Source organism: Tursiops truncatus, unplaced genomic scaffold (genome assembly GCF_011762595.2).
Source record: "Tursiops truncatus isolate mTurTru1 unplaced genomic scaffold, mTurTru1.mat.Y mat_scaffold_97_arrow_ctg1, whole genome shotgun sequence".
NCBI lineage: Eukaryota > Metazoa > Chordata > Mammalia > Artiodactyla > Delphinidae > Tursiops > Tursiops truncatus.
In genome coordinates, this window is record NW_022983470.1 from 93,241 (window position 1) to 110,669 (window position 17,429).

General features: G+C 40.2%; 1 protein-coding gene across 3 annotated transcripts; it reads left to right on the top strand.

Moving 5' to 3' along the window:
- Positions 1-13,168: 13,168 nt before the first annotated feature.
- On the top strand, positions 13,169-15,330 carry LOC117310989 (queuosine 5'-phosphate N-glycosylase/hydrolase). Of its 3 annotated transcripts, none has more exons than XM_033850496.2 (2): positions 13,169-13,218; positions 13,760-15,330. In XM_033850496.2, exon 2 carries the CDS (start codon positions 13,846-13,848, stop codon positions 14,446-14,448), a length of 603 nt encoding a protein of 200 aa, XP_033706387.1. In that variant the 5' UTR covers positions 13,169-13,218; positions 13,760-13,845; the 3' UTR covers positions 14,449-15,330. The 3 variants fall into 3 exon arrangements, with proteins under 3 accessions (XP_033706387.1, XP_033706388.1, XP_033706386.1); XM_033850497.2 differs by having other exon boundaries at positions 13,172-13,196; XM_033850495.2 differs by lacking the exon at positions 13,169-13,218 and having other exon boundaries at positions 13,225-15,330.
- The last annotated feature ends 2,099 nt before the right edge of the window (positions 15,331-17,429 follow it).

A 17,429-nucleotide genomic window follows, 5' to 3' on the forward strand; every position in this document is an offset into this window, starting at 1 on the left:
TTCTAGTTATAACTTGGACTTAGAGGACGTATAAAAGTATGAAAGGTTAGAAAAATAAGGTTATGATTTGACTTAATCCTTATGGTAATGAGCAGCCGGTCGTCTTTGCCACTGAAGACAAAAAAAAAAAAAAAACTATTTTGAGATAGATATTTGTCCAAAGATGGAGCTGCTTAGAAACTGAAGTAAACACAAGTGGACAGTGAAGGCATGTACACGGAAAGAGTTAGAAGAAATCAAAACCAGAGGTGTAGAAATTACGAGATCAGTGATACAATGAACTGATTCTTTTTACAGGTCATGTTAGCTGTGTCAGTAGGATAGGGCAATGGTTCTCAAACTTGAGCATGCATAAGAACCACTTGGAGGGTTATTGTTAAAACACACATTGTTGGGCTTCCCTGGTGGTGCAGTGGTTGAGAGTCCGCCTGCTGATGCAGGGGACACGGGTTCGTGCCCCGGTCCGGGAAGATCCCACTTGCCGCGGAGCAGCTGGGCCCGTGAGCCATGGCCGCTGAGCCTGTGCGTCCGGAGCCTGTGCTCCGCAACGGGAGAGGCCACAACAGTGAGAGGCCCGCGTACTGCAAAAAAAAAAAAAAAAAAGTAATAATAACACACACTGCTGTCCCACCTGCTACCACTGAGAGTTTCAGATTCAGTAGGTCTCGGGTGGGGTCCATGAATCTACATTTCTAACAAGTTCCCAGGTGTTGCTGATACTGATCCTGCTGGTCCACAGACTATATTTTGGGAACCACTGCTTTAAGGAAAAGAAGACGAAATGTAGACCTGGAAGCAGGAGTGGGAAAACATGTGCTCACCAGGTTTGTAAGGATAAGTTGAAGGCATTATACCAAATAAGATATATGTAGTTTATACCAAATGTAAAATAGATAGCTAGTGGGAAGCAGCCACATAGCACAGGGAGATCAGTTCATGCTTTGTGACCACCTAGAGGGTGGGATAGGGAGGGTGGGAGGAAGACACAAGAGGGAGGAGATATGGGGATATATGTATACATACTGATTCACTTTGTTATAAAGCAGAAACTAACACACCATTATAAAGCAATTATACTCCAATAAAGATGTTAAAAAAATAAACACGTTAAGAGGTTAAAAAAAGATACATATAAAAAAGAGGTAAAAAAAGATATATATAAATCAGACCACTGATTCTCAAAGTAATCTAAAAGCTTGTAAAACACTGTCTTAGATAAAAGCAATGACTAGGTAGCTCCTATTTCATAAGTAATGTGTTGCAAATGGAAACCATTGCTAGCATAGAGTATGGTTAGTGATTTGTGTAGGGACCTAACTTTTTCCAGTTTCAACCAACTTTATTTGCTAACTTAATAGTATATCATGAAAATGTAGGTGGGTTGCAAATGAAAACAGTGCTACCTTTTGTTCAGTATTTACTAACTGTCATGTTGTAAATGCTTTATAAGGATTGTCTCATTAGTCTTTACAAGAACCCCATTAGGTAAGTACTATCACTATCCCACTTTTTAGATGGGGGAATTGGGCCCAGAGAAGTAAGAAACTTGCCCACATTTAAACAGTAGTGGTAGAGCTGAGATTTGAATTCAGGTATTCTAACTCCAGAGCTTGTGCACTTAAACTTAACCTTGAAATTGTATGGCCTTCCTGAATTTAAGGGCCTTCTCAGGATGGAGAGTTTGAGGTGCATCAGGTATGGTACCTAGCTGTGAGACTACCACTGTGTTGGCTACTATGGAAATAGTAAGCCAAATGCTTGTGAACCTGTATTACTCTTGTTTTCATTGGGGCTTTGCCACATGGAATAAGAAGCTTTACCACAGTTGGCAGTGAAAAGCAGAGTCGAATAGGAGGGGGAAGAAAACAAATCTCTAGCTTGAAGGATTTAGGTCAAATCTAAGTAGTTTTTCAGTATTTGTGGGTTTTCCCCAAGAATTGGACTACTGTGAGCAGTTAGTTATAGCCTCTACTTCTCTGAGGCCTTTTAAAAATAGGAGGGAAAAAGTTTGTAACTCTTTTGGATCTCCCACAGCAATATTTTGCAAAGGCCAGCTTATGATTTCCCACTTAAATTCCTGACTTCCTTATAAAGCAGGAAATCAGTCAGGGTCTTCCTGCAGTCTTCACTAACAAAATTTCCAGCCTCATTGCATGTAAATGTCCTCACTGCATGTGATTTAGTGGAACATAATCAGCATTTTTTTCCAGCTTTATTGAGGTATGATTGACAAATAAAAATTGTATATGTGTAGGTTGTACAATGTGATGTTTTTTTAAGGTGTACAACATTATGATTTAATATACAAATACATTGTGAAACGATTACCACAATCAAGTTAATTAACACATCCATCACCCTACACAGTTACCTTTTATTTTTCTGGTAAAGAACACTTAAGATCTACTCTCTTAGCAAGTTTTAAGTATACAATACAGTATTCTTAACTATAGCCACCATGCTGTAATTAGATCCCGAGAACTTATTCATCTTATCACTGGAAATTTGTTCTATTTGACTAAAATCTCCCCATTTCCCACACCCCTCAGCCCCTGGCATCCATCATGCTATTCTGCTTCTATGAGTTTGACATTTTTAGATTCCACATATAAGTGAGATGATACAGAATTTGTCTTTCTCTAACATCTTGCATAGCATTATGTCCTCAAGGTCAGTCTGTGTTGTCACAAGTGGTTACATTGGAGTGAAGGAGGCAGAAACCATACTCACTGGGCCTGAAGAGTATGTGGATGGTGATGAAGCAAAGCAGTGACAACTGCTTCAAGAAGTATAGTTATGTAGGGAAGAAAAGAGGATGGCAGCAATGTCCAGGGAAGTATTTTTTCATAACTCCTGAAGAATTTCTTCCTTAGGCTGGTCTCATCCCAAAAGAAATTTCTCAAAGTCTGACCAGCAGCTTCTGAGTGAAAGATTGCCTCATTTATAATCTATTTTCAACACCACATATATGCTCCTCTTGAGCACTTCTTGAAACTGGAAAGACCAAACTCAGTGTAGAAGAGAAAGTAGCCAAATTCTCACCCCATAAAAAACAGGAAACTGAATTTCTTTGGAGTAGCTCAATTGAAAACAACTAACTTTTGGTAGCTCCCTTCATTGTAGCTCCAGAACAACAATTATGCTTTCCAACATTTATTGATTGCTTACCATATATTATGCACTCTTCTAAATATTTATATTAATTATTTAATCAAATATCTAAGTATATTAATTATATTGTTAATATATATTAATTCATTTTGTCCTTAAAATTCCACTAATTCGGTACTGTTATATATGATAAAACTGAGACACAGAGAGGTTAGGTTACTGGCCTACAACTCACATGGTTTGTGAGTGACAGAGCCTGGACTTGAATCTAGGCATCTAGTGTGTGCCACTAACCTCTCCTGCTGTACTGCCTGAGTAGCAGAACAGATTTTAGAGAAGGAGATATCTGCACCTTGTATCACTCAGGAACTTCAGAATAAGGTAGATAGAACTGGACAGACACACTATCTCTAGATGAGATTTAATCTAAATAGCCCCATAGGGTATCAGTTCCAATTTCCCTTCATATGCTAGTAAGCACTGACTGAGAAGCCCTGTATATGCAGCTGTTTTAGACGTGGTTAAGAAGACAGACAGTCTGCTCGCAAAAACAGGTTTTCCCACAATACTGGAAACTCCTTGAGGGCATAAACATGTCTATTTTCCTTCCACACTGACTCCACAATATAGGACAATTCCTGACATGTCATAAGCATTCGATAAATAGTTGATGAATGAATGAATAAAGCTTCCATTCTAGACAGCCCCTGGAGAGGGAGCAAGCAATGCTGGCTGGATTAATTGAGGTCAAGAATAAATCTAGCTCTAGTTACTAGCTTTTAGATTGTTGTATAGTCAGACTTTTTTTTTAGGTTTTCCTTTGGAGGCAGGGTTCAAATTCCTGAGCAAGCTGCTTGGTGTTTTTCTGAGCCAGACTGCTAAAATACATCCTGAAACTTTGGGCAACATAAAGGCATTCTGCTTCTGTGGACCTTTGAGAATAAGATCAGTTCTTTTCACACTTTGTGACATAATCTGAGGTAAGGAGACATCGTCTTACTTTGAGGCTATTCTCATTGGTATCTACGAGGAAAAGGATGGCCAAGATCATGCATACTTTATACTTTTCCACTCCAGACACTTTCTCTGCCTCCAGCCATGCTTTCTTAGGTAGAACTCTCAGGGACTGGGGTCTGAAAACCCCAAGAGCAGATGTCTTGTCTTCCTTCTTCCACCGACTCAAGGGGATAGGTGGGGTGCAATTTTCAGTGGCTCAGGTTGCCAAGAACTACCTAGATGTCCGAATATGAAAGACAGTGACTTTTCTCTAAGGTATCCTGGTGTAGAAGTAAACGATTGGGCATTAAATTCAGACCAGGTGTTTACTTCCTAGGTGGATTATTTTGGATAGTCTCTTAGCCTCTCCCAGCCTCAATTTCCTCATCAATAAAATGGTAGTAACAACATCAGCTTCACAAGGCTGTATGTAGAATGAGAGGAGATGAGATAATGTACCTAAAGATCCCTAACAATGCCTGGTGTATATTTGGTACTCAACAATAGTAAATAATAATAATAACAGCAATAATAAAAGTTCATTCAGTTGGTAGATCCATAGTGAGATGAAGCTGGAATACCTGACTCAGGAGGATGTTAAGGGGGAGATGACTTGATTAACTCCCCATAAACTGGAGTTCTGTACCACTGAAATGTCATGAGGCATTGGAGTCCCTACAAATCTCTGGCAATATTGAGCCTGGACAGGGCCACTAGCCTTCTTAAGGCTTCACATGAGCAGAGATACTACTTGTGGTAGTGAGAGAGCTTAGCTCAGAGGTGTGCCTGACTCTCTGTGGCTCTCTACAGACCTGGCTCTGATTTGATAGCCATGCTGGCAATAGCTCCTTTACCTTATCCATATCCATCCTTATTCTACCATACCTTGCTCCTGGCTGGCTTCCCCCCCCCCCCCCAATCTGATCCTCAGTTCTGTCTCCACTCTTCTTGGTCATTCTGGTCTCAATCTCATTCAAGATTGCAACTTCATCAGCATCCTGCCAGAGTAATAGTGATAATAACTGCTATTTTGAGAGCACCTACTATGTAATGGGCTCTTTACTTATATGATTTTGTTTCATCCCCAAAGTAATCTTCCTTACTTAACACTCCCCTGTATAAAACTTCCAGATGGTCCTTACCTTTCAGACATAAATGCCAAATGATAGTAAGTGTGAAATTTGCTTCAAAATTATCTGAAGTTGTGTGGGGAGTAGGTAGGTGTATAGATAAAACAAGAGAAGCCATGACTTGATGACTTGATAATTATTAAAGCTGGGTGATGAGTGTAAGGGATTCATTATATTATTCTCTCTACTTTTGTATATATTTGAAACTTTCCATAATAAATATATTTTAATTAAAGAGAAAAGTAAAACAGACACACATATGCAAAACAAAAATAAACAAAAATTCTCTCAGATGGCCTGTCATCACACAGTACAAATACTGCTTAATAAGACTTACAGGGACTTACATGACATGTTTTGCTCTCATTTCGTACCACTCTCCCCTTGGCCTGCTGAATTCCATCCATACTGTTCTCCTTGCTGTTCTTTGAATATGCTAAGCCTGCCTATGTATCAGGGCTTTGCACTTGTTCCCTCTGCCTGGACCACTCCTTTTTCAAATATTCTCTTACCTTCCTCCTTCTTTTCATTCAGGTCTCTGCTCAAATGTCACTTCCTCAGAGAAATCTTTTCTGACTTTGAAAGATAACTCCACTCCCATTTGTTACTCTCTAGCCTTTTACCCTGTTTTTCAGCTTTTAAAAAGTACGTATCACTATCTGAAATGGTAATAAACATTTTTTGTTTACTTGTTTATGTTTTGTCTATCCCACTAAATTGTGACTTTTCTGAGGACAGGGACTTTGTCTTGTTCCCTGTTATATCCTAAAACACCTAAAGCAGTCCATGGGGAATGATAGTTCTCAAATGTTCATTAAGAGAACTTAATTGAAGTATAAGTAATTGTCATGGCTCTTAAATGAAGTCCCAGGAAATGTTACTGCCATACTTAAGTCAGACACGTGTGTAACACAGGCAAGGTAATTACTTAGTTCCCCACCAAAACCAATAGTCTTCAAACACTAATTCAGCATTTTTGAAATTATAATCAGTTTTTCTACTAATATACTTTTACATCTCTTTATTTCAAAATAGAGGATTTGGTATGTATTGATTACATATAATGTTCTAAAATCAGACAACTTCTTGGAATACATTTTAAGGAGACATAATATTCAGCTAATAAAACAACTCTCTTTTTTCCAGTGAACAATATACATCAAGTACTATTTGGTTTCACAATTCCATCTGACTTAGACTACCAACTTTAGACAACTCTCAGTTGATTGGTCTCAGGTTGGTGATCCAACCTTATAACTTCACAATGCAGTTTGCAAGTGTGTGTTGCAAAATTATTCATCTGGGGATTAATTAATTGGTGCTGATGAGTGAGATTTTTTTTTAATTTCAATTTCCATTTGAATGTTCTTTCTACTTCAGCAGTAGGCAGTAGAGATACACATTCATATTTCCATAGTTAAATTAAAAATATTATGCTGAGACCTAAGTTATCTAAAGTGCTTATAAAGATCTGGATAATAAACAACATGCAGTTAATGAGGCCTAAAACTCTGGTAGATCCCTAAAAAGAACTGTTGATAAAAGAGATAAAAGATGAGGTAAGGAAGGGCTTACATTGTACCTTTAAAACTGAGGAACTGCCCTAGGCCTCAACTTTTCCCCTCCACTCTCATTCTGAGTTAATATGATCAACAGCTATTTCTAAAGAGAAAAATATATAAAGACTTTATTATCACACTGATACCACACTTACCTGTTTTACCACCTGGACACTGCTTTCCTGTCAATAGCAACATTTCTATAGACACAAGGGGAAAAAATGGACTATATTTGTACTCAAAAGACCTGGGTCCTAGTGCACTGCTCAGTCATGCCACTGAGAGGTAAAGGGCAAGTCACTTAACCTCTTCAAGCCTCAATTTCCTCATATGATAATCTGGGCTAATAACATCTATCTCATTAACTCGTTGAACCTATCCTTTTATGGGAATTCCCACAGCACCTGCTACATGTCTCTAGCATTGTGCTTCCCAAGTTATATTGAAATGAGATATTTATATCTTTCCCACCAGAACTTCAGCTGCTCATTGGTGGAAACTGTGCCTTACTTATTTATGTAACCCCAAATACTTAGGATTAGGGTCTTAAAGAAATGATGTGCAACTAAACAAAACACTTGTAAAGCAAAAAAGGCATTGAGAGTAGTTGAGAACAATTTTTCAATCAATATTGCTAGCACCTGATTAATATAACATAAATTACAGGGACATTCAAGGTGGCAGAGGAGTAAGACGTGGAGATCACCTTCCTCCCCACAAACACATCAAAAGTATATCTACATGTGGAACAACTCTTACAGAACACCTACTGAATGCTGGCAGAAGACCTCAGACTTCTCCAAAGGCAAGAAACTCCCCACATACCTGGGTAGGGCAAAAGAAAAAAGGAAAAACAGAGACAAAAGAATAGGGATGGGACCTGCACCTCTGGGAGGGAGCTGTGAAGGAGGAAAAGTTTCCACACACTAGGAAGCCACCTCACTGGTGGAAACGGGGGTGGCAGGGGGAAAGCTTCAGAGCCACGGAGGAGAGCACAGCAGCAAAGGTGCGGAGGGCAAAGCGGAGAGATTCCCACACAGAGGATCGCTGCTGATCAGCACTCACCAACCTGAGAGGCTTGTATGTTCACCCACCAGGGTGGGTGAGGGCTGGAAGCTGAGGCTGGGGTTTCAGAGGTCAGATCTCAGGGAAAGAACTGGGGTTGGCTGCACGAAGACAGCCTGAAGGGAGCTAGTGTGCCACAGCTAGCTAGAGGGAGTCCGGGAAAAGTCTGGACCTGCCTAAGAGGCAAGAGACCATTGTTTTGGGGTACTAGAGGAGAGGGGATTCAGAGCACTGCCTAAACAAGCTCCAGAGATGGGCGTGAGCCACAGCTATCAGCATGGAAACCAAACACAGACATGAAATGCTAAGGCTGCTGCTGCAGCCACCAAGAAGCCTGTGTGCAAGCAAAGGTCACTATCCACACACCCCCAGCAGCTTGTGCAGCATGCCACTGCCAGGGTCCTGTGATCCACGGACAACTTCCCCGGGAGAACACATGGCATGCCTCAGGCTGTTGCAATGTCACGCCAGCCTCTGCTGCCACAGGCTCACCCTGCATTACAAACCCCTCCCTCCCCACGGCCTGAGTAAGCTGGAGACCCCTAATCAGCTGCTACTTTAACCCCATCCTGCCTGAGAAAGAACAGGCGACCTACATGCAGAGGCGGGGCCAAATCCAAACCTGAACCCCAGGAGCTGTACAAAGAGAAAGGGAAATTTCTCCAAGCAGCCTCAGGAGCAGAAGATTAAATCTCCACAATCAACTTGATGTACCCTGCATCTCTGGAATACCGGAATAGACAGCGAATCATCCCAAAATTGAGGTGGTGGACTTTGGAAGCAACTGCAGACTTGGGGTTTGCTTTCTGCATCTAATTTGTTTCTGCTTTTATGTTTCTTTTAGTTTAGTATTTAGAGCTTATTATCATTGGTAGATTTGTTTATTGATTTGGTTGCTTTATTCCTTTCTTTTTAAAATGTACATTTTTTCCTTTTTCTTTCTGTGTGTATGTGTATGCTTCTTTGTGTGATTTTGCCTGTATAGCTTTGCTTTTACCATTTGTCCTAGGGTTCTGTCTGTCTGTTTCTTTTCTGGTTTGTTTGTATAGTTTTTAGAGCTTGTTATCATTGGTGGATTTATTTTTTGGTTTGGTTGTTCTCTTCTTTCCTTTTTCTAATTATTATTTTATTTTTAATAATTTTTTTATTTTAATAACTTTTTAAATTTTATTATTATTTTCTTTCTTTCTTTCTTTCTTTTCTCCCTTTTATTCTGAGCCAAGTGGCTGACAGGGTCTTGGTACTCTGGCCGAGTGTCAGGTCTGAGCCTCTTAAGTGGAAGAGCCAAGTTCAGGACATTAGTCTGCCAGAGATCTCCCAGCCCCTTATAATATCAAATGGTGAAAGCTCTCCCAGAGATCTCCATCTCAACGTTAAGACCCAGATCCACTCAACGACCAGCAAGCTACAGTGCTGGACACCCTATGCCAAACAACTAGCAAGGCAGGAACACAACCCCACCCATTAGCAGAGAGGCTGCCTAAAATCATAATAAGTTCAGAGACACCCCAAAACACACCACCGGACATGGTCCTGCCCACCAGGAAGACAAGATCCACTCTCAGCCACCAGAACACAGGCACGAGTCCCCTCCACCAGGAGGCCTACACAACCCACTGAACCAACCCACTAGGGGCAGACACCAAAAACAATGGGAAATATGAACTTGCAGCCAGCGAAAAGGAGACCCCAAGCCCAGTAAGTTAAGCAAAATGAGAAGACAGAGAAATGCATAGCAGATGAAGGAGCAAGGTAAAAACCCACCACAACAAACAAATGAAGAGGAAATAGGAAGCCTACCTGAAAAAGAACTCAGAGTAATGATAGTAAAGATGATCCAAAATCTTGGAAAAAGAATGGGGAAAATACAAGAAACGTTTAACAAGGGCCTAGAAGAGCTAAAGAGCAAACAAACAATGATGAACAACACAATAAATGAAATTTAAAATTCTTTAGAAGGAATCAGCAGCAGTATAACTGAGGCAGAAGAATGGATAAGTGACCTGGAAGATAAAATACTGGAAATAACTACTGCAGAGCAGAATAAAGAAAACAGAATTAAAAGAATTGAGGACAGTCTCAGAGACTTCTGGGACAGCATTAAATGCACCAACATTCGAATTATAGCGGTCCCAGAAGAAGAGCAAAAAAAGGGACTAAGAAAATATTTGAAGAGATTATAGTTGAAAACTTCCCTAATATGGGAAAGAAAATAGTCAAGTCAAGGAAGCACAAAAAGTCCCATACAGGATAAATCCAAGGAGAAACAAGCCAAGACACATATTAATCAAACTATCAAAAATTAAATACAAAGGAAAAATATTAAAAGAGCAAGGGAAAAGCAACAAATAACATACAACGGAATCCCAATAAGGTTAACAGCTGATCTTTCAGCAGAAACTCTGCAAGCCAGAAGGGAGTGGCAGGACATATTTAAAGCGATGAAAGGGGAAGACCTACAACCAAGATTACTCTACCCAGAAAGTATCTCATTCAGATTTGATGGAGAAATTAAAACCTTTACAGACAAGCAAAAGCTAAGAGAATTCAGTACTACCAAACCAGCTATACAAAAAATGCTAAAGGAACTTCTCTAGGCAGGAAACACAAGAGAAGGAAAAGACCTACAATAACAAACCCAAAACAATTTAAGAAAATGGTAATAGGAACATACATATCAATAATTACCTTAAATGTAAATGGATTAAATGCTCCAACCAAAATACATAGACTGGCTGAATGGATACAAAAACAGGACCCATATATATGCTGTCTACAAGAGACCCTCTTCAGACCTAGGGACAAATGAAGACTGAAAGTGAGGGGATGGAAAATGATATCACATGCAAATGGAAATCAAAAGAAAGCTGGTGTAGCAATTATCATATCAGACAAAATAGACTTTAAAACAAAGACTATTACAAGAGACAAAGTAGGACACTACCTAATGATCAAGGGATCAATCCAAGAAGAAGATATAACAGTTGTAAATATTTATGCACCCAACATAGGACACCTCAATAACTAAGACAAATGCCAACAACCATGAAAGGGGAAATTGACAGTAACACAATCATAGTAGGGGACTTTAACACCCCACTTTCACCAATGGACAGATCATCCAAAATGAAAATAAGCAAGGAAACACAAGCTTTAAATGATACATTAAACAGGATGGACTTTTTTGATATTTATAGGATAGTCCATCCAAAAACAAGAGAATACACTTTCTTCTCAAGTGCTCATGGAACATTCACCAGGATAGATTATATCCTGGGTCACAAATCAAGCGTTGGTAAATTTAAGAAAATTGAAACTGTATCAAGTATTTTTTCCGACCATAATGCTATGAGACTAGATATCAATTACAGGAAAAAAGACTGTAAAAAATACAGACACATGGAGGCTAAACAATACACTGCTAAATAACCAAGAGATCACTGAAGAAATCAAAGTGGAAATCAAAAAATACCTAGAAACAAATGACAATGAAAACACAACGTCCCAAAACCCATGGGATGCAGCAAGCAGTTTTAAGAGGGAAGTTTATAGCAATACAATCCTACCTCAAGAAACAAGAAACATCTCAAATAAACAACCTAAATTTACACCTAAAGCAAGTAGAGAAAGAACAACAAAAAACCCAACGTTAGCAGAAGGAAAGAAATCATAAAGATCATATCATGTATAAATGAAGAAGATGTGACACAAATATACAGTGAAATATTACTCAACCATAACAAGAAACGAAACTGAGTTATTTGTAATGAGTTTGATGGGCCTAGAGTCTGTCATACAGAGTGAAGTAAGTCAGAAAGAGAAAAACAAATGCCATATGCTAACACATATATATGGAACCTAAAATATATATATATATGGTTCTGAATAACCTAGGGGCAGGACAGGAATAAAGATGCAGATGTAGAGAATGGACTTGACACGGGGATTTGGAAGGGTAAGCTGGGACGAAGTGAGAGAGTGGCATGGACATATATACACTACAAAATGGAACATAGATAGCTAGTGGGAAGCAGCCGAATAGCACAGGGAGATCAGCTAGGTGCTTTATGACCACCTAGAAGGGTGGGTTGGGGGGTGGGTGAGAGGGAGATGCAGGAGGGAGGGGATATGGGTATATATGTATATGTATAGCTGATTCACTTTGTTCTACAGCAACAACTAACTCAACAATGTAAAGCAATTATACTCCAATAAAGATGTTAAAAGAAAAAATCTTTCCTCCAAAATGTGGAATCCTTTCTTCCAAACTCCACTCCATTACTGATGTTGTACCTCGCCACCTTGCCCTTTCCCTAGATGTGCGATCATTAATATTTTGGAGTCATGACTCCCTTAGATGATCTGATGAAAGTCATGGACTCTCTACCTAGAAAAATGTACACAAATAAAAAGTATTTTTTCAGTTTCATGGGATCTGTAATTTCCTAAAGCCCAATCATGGATTCCAGGTTAAGGATCCCCACTCAAGAAGAAATATGAACTCTTAGCCTTGCATCTCACACTGCTGTGGGCCTCAGGTCTAGGTCTGAAAGCAGCTTATGTTCAGAGGAGGACTATACCTGCCAAGAAGGTCATGCAGTCTTGAGGAGCAAGTGCCAGGAAAACTCAGTGCTGTTTATGCTACTGCTTTGGCCTTAAGCAGAGGATTGGCCTATGTGTCCCCAGAGGAGCAGGAGAGGCATAAAGCCCTTGTAAAGTGTTCTCAAAGGTTGGCAGAGGAACCTATAGGTTCAGCACCCATGATTTGCTCAGGCGATTGTGATATGAGGAAAGGTTTTTTCTCCTTCTCCAGCCTCAGCCTGAATCTGAGTGAGTTGAGCTCGTAAAACATACATGCCCCTCTGAGCACTCTGTTTCATTGACCCAGGTTTTGATAAGGAAGTAGTAGCAACCATAACGAGCTGTTAACCAACAAGAAAAAGACAAAAGTAGACCAAGAAATGCCCAGCAACAAGACAGAGGTGCAGACACATGCACTCACACAACACACACACATCTCAAAAAAGGAAAAGGGTAACCTCAAGAACTTCACCCATGATTCAGAGCAATTAACCCCATCCTCTCTCCCTCTCCAAGATTAATTTAAGTTTAAGTGAAGGTAAGTCCCAATCATCCACTATATATATACCCAGCATCAGGCCAAACCTTTCACTAACTAGAGTAAACTCTTTAAAAATCATTAAGAAGTTAAATTGAATTGACTTCTGATAAGCTATGGGCATCCGCTTCAATTTAGTAGAAAGGGAATATCAAAGCAACATAAATAAAAGTGAGTTCTCGGCGGCCTCGGGCTGGCGCGCTGCGCAGCGCAGCGGTATGCACAGTTCCCCAGTCTGGTACGGCTTCGGCTGTCGGGGCCGGGCCCAGTCGGTTTTGCTAGCCTCTCTGAGAGGGCGGGTGTCTTTTAGGGCAGCGATCCCGCGGTGGAAAGGGAGGAGGAGTCGTAGGGGACCCTGGCCCTTGCCCCAGCTAGAGAGGGAAGAGAGTTTGGCCGGCCTGCGGGCGAAAGCGTCGGTTCCCTTTCCACAGGGGAGGGGTGGATGGACGGGCTTCTGACTCCCAGGGAGTCCGCAGAATTCATTGCGGAGAACAGTCGAGATGTGTTCATTGACGGCGGAGGCGTGCGGAGGGTGGCCGAGCTTCTGCTGGCCAAGGCCGCGGGGCCCGAGCTGCGCGTTGGGGCCTGGAAGGCCCTTCATGAGCTGAACCCCAAGGCGGCGGACGAGGCCGCCGTTAACTGGGTGTTCGTGACAGACACGCTCAACTTCTCCTTCTGGTCGGAGAGTGACGAGCACAGATGTCTGGTGGGGTACGGGGGGAAAACGTACAGTGGGTACTGGTCCCTGTGCGCCGCGGTCAACAGAGCCCTGGACGAAGGGATACCAATAACTAGTGCTTCGTACTATGCCACAGTTACCCTGGATGAGGTTCGGCATATACTCCGTTCTGATACAGACGTCCCCATGCCTTTGATAGAAGAGAGGCATCGGATTCTCAATGAAACCGGGAAAATTCTGCTTGAGAAATTTGAAGGCTCTTTTCTTAATTGTGTCCGAAAAAGTGATAAAAGTGCTCAGAAGTTATTGCACCTGGTAGTTGAAAGCTTTCCTTCTTATAGAGATGTGACTCAGTTTGAGGGGAAAAGAATTTCTTTTTACAAACGGGCCCAAATCCTTGTGGCAGATACGTGGAGTGTATTAGAGGGAAAAGGAGACGGCTGCTTTAAGGACATCTCCAGAATCACCATGTTTGCTGACTATAGATTACCTCAGGTTCTTGTTTACCTGGGAGCCCTGAAATACTCTGACGAACTACTGGAGAAACTTCTCAAAGGAGAAGTGCTTTCGTATGGGAATAGGCAAGAGGTGGAAATCAGAGGGTGTTCACTTTGGTGTGTTGAGCTGATCCGGGATTGTCTTCTGGAGCTTACTGAAAAAAAGGATGAAAAAACTAGTGGAGAGATCAATTCCATTCTTCTGGATTATTTCTTATGGGACTATGCCCGTGATCACAGGGAAGATATGAAAGGAATTCCATTTCATCGCACACGTTGCATATATTATTGACCCACAGTGTAAACTGATCCTAAAAAAAACTTGCATTTTTTTTTTTTTTCTTTGTGGTATGTGGGCCTCTCACTGTTGTGACCTCTCCCGTTGCGGGGCACAGGCTCCGGACGCGCAGGCTCAGCGGCCATGGCTCACGGGCCCAGCTGCTCCGCGGCATGTGAGATCTTCCCAGACCGGGGCACGAACCCGTGTCCCCTGCAAAGGCAGGCGGACTCTCAACTACTGTGCCGCCAGCGAAGCCCTAAAAACTTGCATTTTTATATCGCATAATTATTTGTATAATTTTGCTTTGTTATTAGAGAAGGTGGTAGAGGTTACAGCAACAAGAAAATTGATTACCCAGGCTCTCTTAAAATATTTTTCCTGACATATCACTCTGTATTGCCAACTTTTCCCTTTGTTTGCTTGTTTAGTTCTAACTATATTTTTCTTTTCTGTGGATACATGACAGAAATAGTAAAGGAAATTTAATGCTTTCTTTAAATCTCAGATTTCTTTTTTTTTTTGCATCTTTGTTGGAGTGTGGTTGCTTTGCAGTGGTGTGTTGGTTTCTGCTTTGTAACGGAGTGAATCGGTTATGCATGTACATGTGTTCCCGTATCTCTTCCCTCTTGTGTCTCCCTCCCTCCCACCCTCCCTACCCAGATTTCTTAAAATTAATCATGCCTTATAATGTTATTGATCTTTGGTAATAATATTTCATCCATTCTATTGGTATCTTTTTTCAAGGTGTCATAATTTTCTATATACCTTAATCATTTGATATAAGAGAGAGGGAAAGTAGGGTCTTTGCTGTATGAATGCTGCTGCTCTTGTAGAAATCAATCTTGACAGATTTTTAAAAACTTCTTATTGATAAACATAATGATTTTCAATTAGGATATCTGTCCAGTTTTCTTTTTTTCCTTCGGAGTAACTATATTAGAATTTATTGAATAAAGATTTTTTAAACTTCAAAAAAAAAAAAAAAAAAAAAAAAAGTGAGTTCTCTGACTGGGAGGGTTTTTGCTAACATGAACAAGTAAAATCTTCTAACCTATCTTGAAGAATTACTAATCCTGGGAGCACCAATCTCCAGAAAATATTGTTTTATTTTTTGAAATTCTCTATAATAACTTCACCTTTAACGTATCTAAATCTTCTCTCTTGGCATCAGTATGTACTCAGTGAATTCTGTCCAGGTCTAGAAATATTTTTCTGGAAAGTAGGAAGTATGACAATACACGCCAGACAAGAGTACCTTTTCTTCATGTTCCATACATTTATCACTCACTAATTTGGGATAACAGCCAGTCTGGGTCTATGGTGATTCTGATGTGTTTTGACTCCTGAATCAGCACATGTAAGAACAATGATCCTACCATAGTGGAGAAAGAGAGTTTCTCATTCACCTGAGCCCCTAAGAAAAAGAAGCATGTTTTATTGACTCAATCAATTGCACAATTAATAAGCACTCTTGGAGAGTCTATTCTGTGTGATGCCCTGTGCTGGACGCTAAGGGTAATCATTTATTTGCGCAAAAAACACTATTGAGTGCCTGCTCTATGCCATATACTCTTCTAGGTTCCATGGATACAGTGATGATTAAGACAAGGCTCTGGCTTCAAGTAGCTCACAATGAGTTACTGGAGGAGGCATACATTTTAACAGATAATGTGAAAAAAATGCAAACAAGTAACAGTTTTAGTCTTCTCTTACAAGATATCTTCATAATATGTAACAGAATTTATAAATCTATATGTTTTGATTATATATGTCAAACAAGAAAGAAAATATAGAAAATAAGGTAACAGACATCCACGGACCCACCCCCTAGCTTTACCACATGCATTTGGAAATTATCTTGTTTCCAGATTATAAAATATCTTCTTGTTTATCTTAGACCTCTTTCATCATTTTTCTGTTTATTTCATTCATTCATTAATGTATTCATTCATTCACCAAATATTTATTTACTCATTTATTCCACTTCCACTACCAATTGCCTTAATATCTGCTTTTTTCAAGGTTTCATCCTCAGCTCATTGGTCTTCTTGAAATGCAAATTATCCTTGGAAGAATTCTTCCACTTGCACAGCTTTAATGACCATCAATAAGTTCAGGGCTGCCACTAATGTTTATGGCACCTTCGTGAGAATATGAAAAAAGGTCCCCCCTCTTGTGGACCCATTGCTGTGGGCACAATGCTTGGACAGTGAATAACAATATTGTGCCAATTTTTAAAAAATCACATCTTCCTCTAGGCAGTTAGTTTTTTGTTGGAGTGCACAGGTTAGTGTGCAGCATGTGGACTGAACTTCAGCCTCAAGTGAGCCCCTCAACCAAGCACCATGCATAGTACACAACCTGCACAACTATATGTGCTTATGTATTTGATGATGATTCACAAATTTATATGTCCAGCCCTCATTTCTCCTATGAGATCCAGACTAAGATATCAAACTTCTGTTGGACATTTCTGCCTGGACATACCACAGCTTAAATTCAACATGTCCAGAACTGAAACTTCCAACTCCTACTCCTGCTTTCCCTCTCTCAGTTAGCAGGTTAACCATCGATTTAGGAATGCCAAAAAAGAAAAAAACATGAAGGCATTTCTATTTTGTTTCTCCTATTCCCACATGCAATCACTAAACCATCCCATTTGGATTTCCTAATATTTCTCTCTTCCTACTGTTGCTATCTTGCTTGAGACCTTCATAATCCTTCACCTGCCCTACTACATTAGCCTCCTAACTTGTAACCCAGCTTCCAGGCTTGATTTTCCTCTCCAAGTATAGCCCTCCGAAATACTTTTTTTTTTCATTCTGCTACTTATTTTTTAAAAATTCTGCAATGTCTTCCCATTACCTGGTAGATAAAGTTCAAGCTTTTTCTCATGGCATATTATGCCCCTTCATACTTCTCTTGCTTTATTTATTTGCATTTATTGCTTCCCAGTTTATACTCCAGCAATACTGGATAGCTTGCACTTTCAT

Bases quoted from the DNA above. Each gene is read 5' to 3' on its own strand.
- LOC117310989 (XM_033850495.2), top strand. From the start codon at position 13,423: ATGGACGGGCTTCTGACTCCCAGGGAGTCCGCAGAATTCATTGCGGAG.